Source organism: Passer montanus, unplaced genomic scaffold, assembly GCF_014805655.1.
Source record: "Passer montanus isolate IOZ18808 unplaced genomic scaffold, ASM1480565v1 scaffold902, whole genome shotgun sequence".
NCBI lineage: Eukaryota > Metazoa > Chordata > Aves > Passeriformes > Passeridae > Passer > Passer montanus.
Genome location: NW_024374391.1, coordinates 1,509 through 3,320, shown reverse-complemented (window position 1 = coordinate 3,320; position 1,812 = coordinate 1,509). Strand labels below are relative to the sequence as shown.

At 56.3% G+C, this 1,812-nt stretch overlaps 1 protein-coding gene across 1 annotated transcript in view; it reads left to right on the top strand.

Moving 5' to 3' along the window:
- LOC120495789 (relA-associated inhibitor-like) overlaps nt 1–877 on the top strand; it is a gene marked incomplete at its 3' end in the record, with an annotated part of 6,248 nt that extends 5,371 nt beyond the window's left edge. The window contains exon 6 of the mRNA XM_039695652.1: nt 647–877. Within this exon, the coding sequence (XP_039551586.1) occupies nt 647–877 (231 nt within the window). The remainder of the gene's footprint in view (nt 1–646) is intronic.
- Between the last annotated feature and the right edge of the window lie 935 nt (nt 878–1,812).

Genomic DNA, 1,812 nt, shown 5'->3' with positions numbered 1-1,812 from the left:
GGCCCTGGGAGGCCGGGGGCAGGGGATGGGGACACGGGGGACATGGAGGATGTGGGGTTATGGGGGCACTGGGATTGGGAACTGGGGGTTTATGGGGTTCATGGTGTGACCTGAGTGCTCCAGCTGCCTCACTGGTCTGAACTGGGAGCACTGGGAGCACCGGGGGCTATGGGGATATTTGGGGTTTCTGACAGTGCAGTGGTACCGGGGCAGTCTGGGGGTCTCGGAGCGGTTTTGGGGTGACATTTTGGGTTTTGGGGTGACAATCTGAATTCGGGGTGTCCCCGCAGAGGTGGAGCAGGGCATGGGCGTGCTGCACAGCGGGGTGCTGTGGGGATATTTGGGGATATTTTGGGGATATTTGGGGTTTCTATGGATGTTTTGGGTACAGGGATGGTTTATAGCTTTCGGGGCAGTTTTGGGGTGACAATCTGAATTTCGGGGTGTCTCTCGTGTCCCCGCAGAGGTGGAGCAGGGCATGGGCGTGCTGAACAGCGGCGTGCTGTGGGGATATTTGGGGATATTGAAGATATTTGGGAATATTGAAGATATTTGGGGATATTGAGGATATTTTGGGGTTTCTGTCAATACGGTGGTACTGGGGCAGTTTTGGGGTGACATTTTGGGTTTCGGGGTGTCCCCGCAGAGGTGGAGCAGGGCATGGGCGTGCTGAACAGCGGCGTGGTGTACGCGCTCTGGGATTACAGCGCCGAGTTCGGGGACGAGCTCTCGTTCCGCGAGGGCGAGCCCGTGACCGTGCTGCGCCGCGAGCCCCCCGAGGAGCTCGACTGGTGGTGGGGGTCCCTCTACGGCCACGAGGGATACGTGCCCCGCAACTACTTCGGGGTGAGGGGGGGTCCCCGGCGCGTCTGGGGGCGTGGGGCATTTGGGGAGGGGTCCTATAGGGGGTAAAGGGTTTGGGGAGGGGTCTTAGAGGGGTTAAATCCACTGGGGAGGGGTCCTATAGGGGATAAAGGGTTTGGGATGAGGTCCTATAGGGGATAATGGGTTTGGGGAGGGGTCTCATAGGGGATAAAGGGTTTGGAGAGGGGATAAATCAATTGGGGAGGGGTCTTAGAGGGGGTTAAATCCATTGGGGAGGGGTCCTATAGGGGATAAAGGGTTTGGGATGAGGTCCTATAGGGGATAATGGGTTTGGGGAGGGGTCTCATAGGGGATAAAGGGTTTGGAGAGGGGATAAATCAATTGGGGAGGGGTCTTAGAGGGGGTTAAATCCATTGGGGAGGGGTCCTATAGGGGATAAAGGGTTTGGGATGAGGTCCTATAGGGGATAATGGGTTTGGGGAGGGGTCTCATAGGGGATAAAGGGTTTGGAGAGGGGATAAATCAATTGGGGAGGGGTCTTAGAGGGGGTTAAATCCATTGGGGAGGGGTCCTATAGGGGATAAAGGGTTTGGGATGAGGTCCTATAGGGGATAATGGGTTTGGGGAGGGGTCTCATAGGGGATAAAGGGTTTGGAGAGGGGATAAATCAATTGGGGAGGGGTCTTAGAGGGGGTTAAATCCATTGGGGAGGGGTCCTATAGGGGATAAAGGGTTTGGGGAGGGGTCCCATAGGGGATAGAGGGTTTGGGGAGGGGTCTCATAGGGGTAAAGGGTTTGGGGAGGGGTCCTATAGGGGATAGAGGGTTTGGGGAGGGGTCCCATAGGGGGTAAATCCATTGGGGAGGGGTCTTAGAGGGGGTTAAATCCACTGGGGAGGGGTCTTAGAGGGGTTAAATCCATTGGGGAGGGGTCCTATAGGGGGTAAAGTGTTTGAGGAGGGGTCTCATAGAGGATAAATTCATTGGG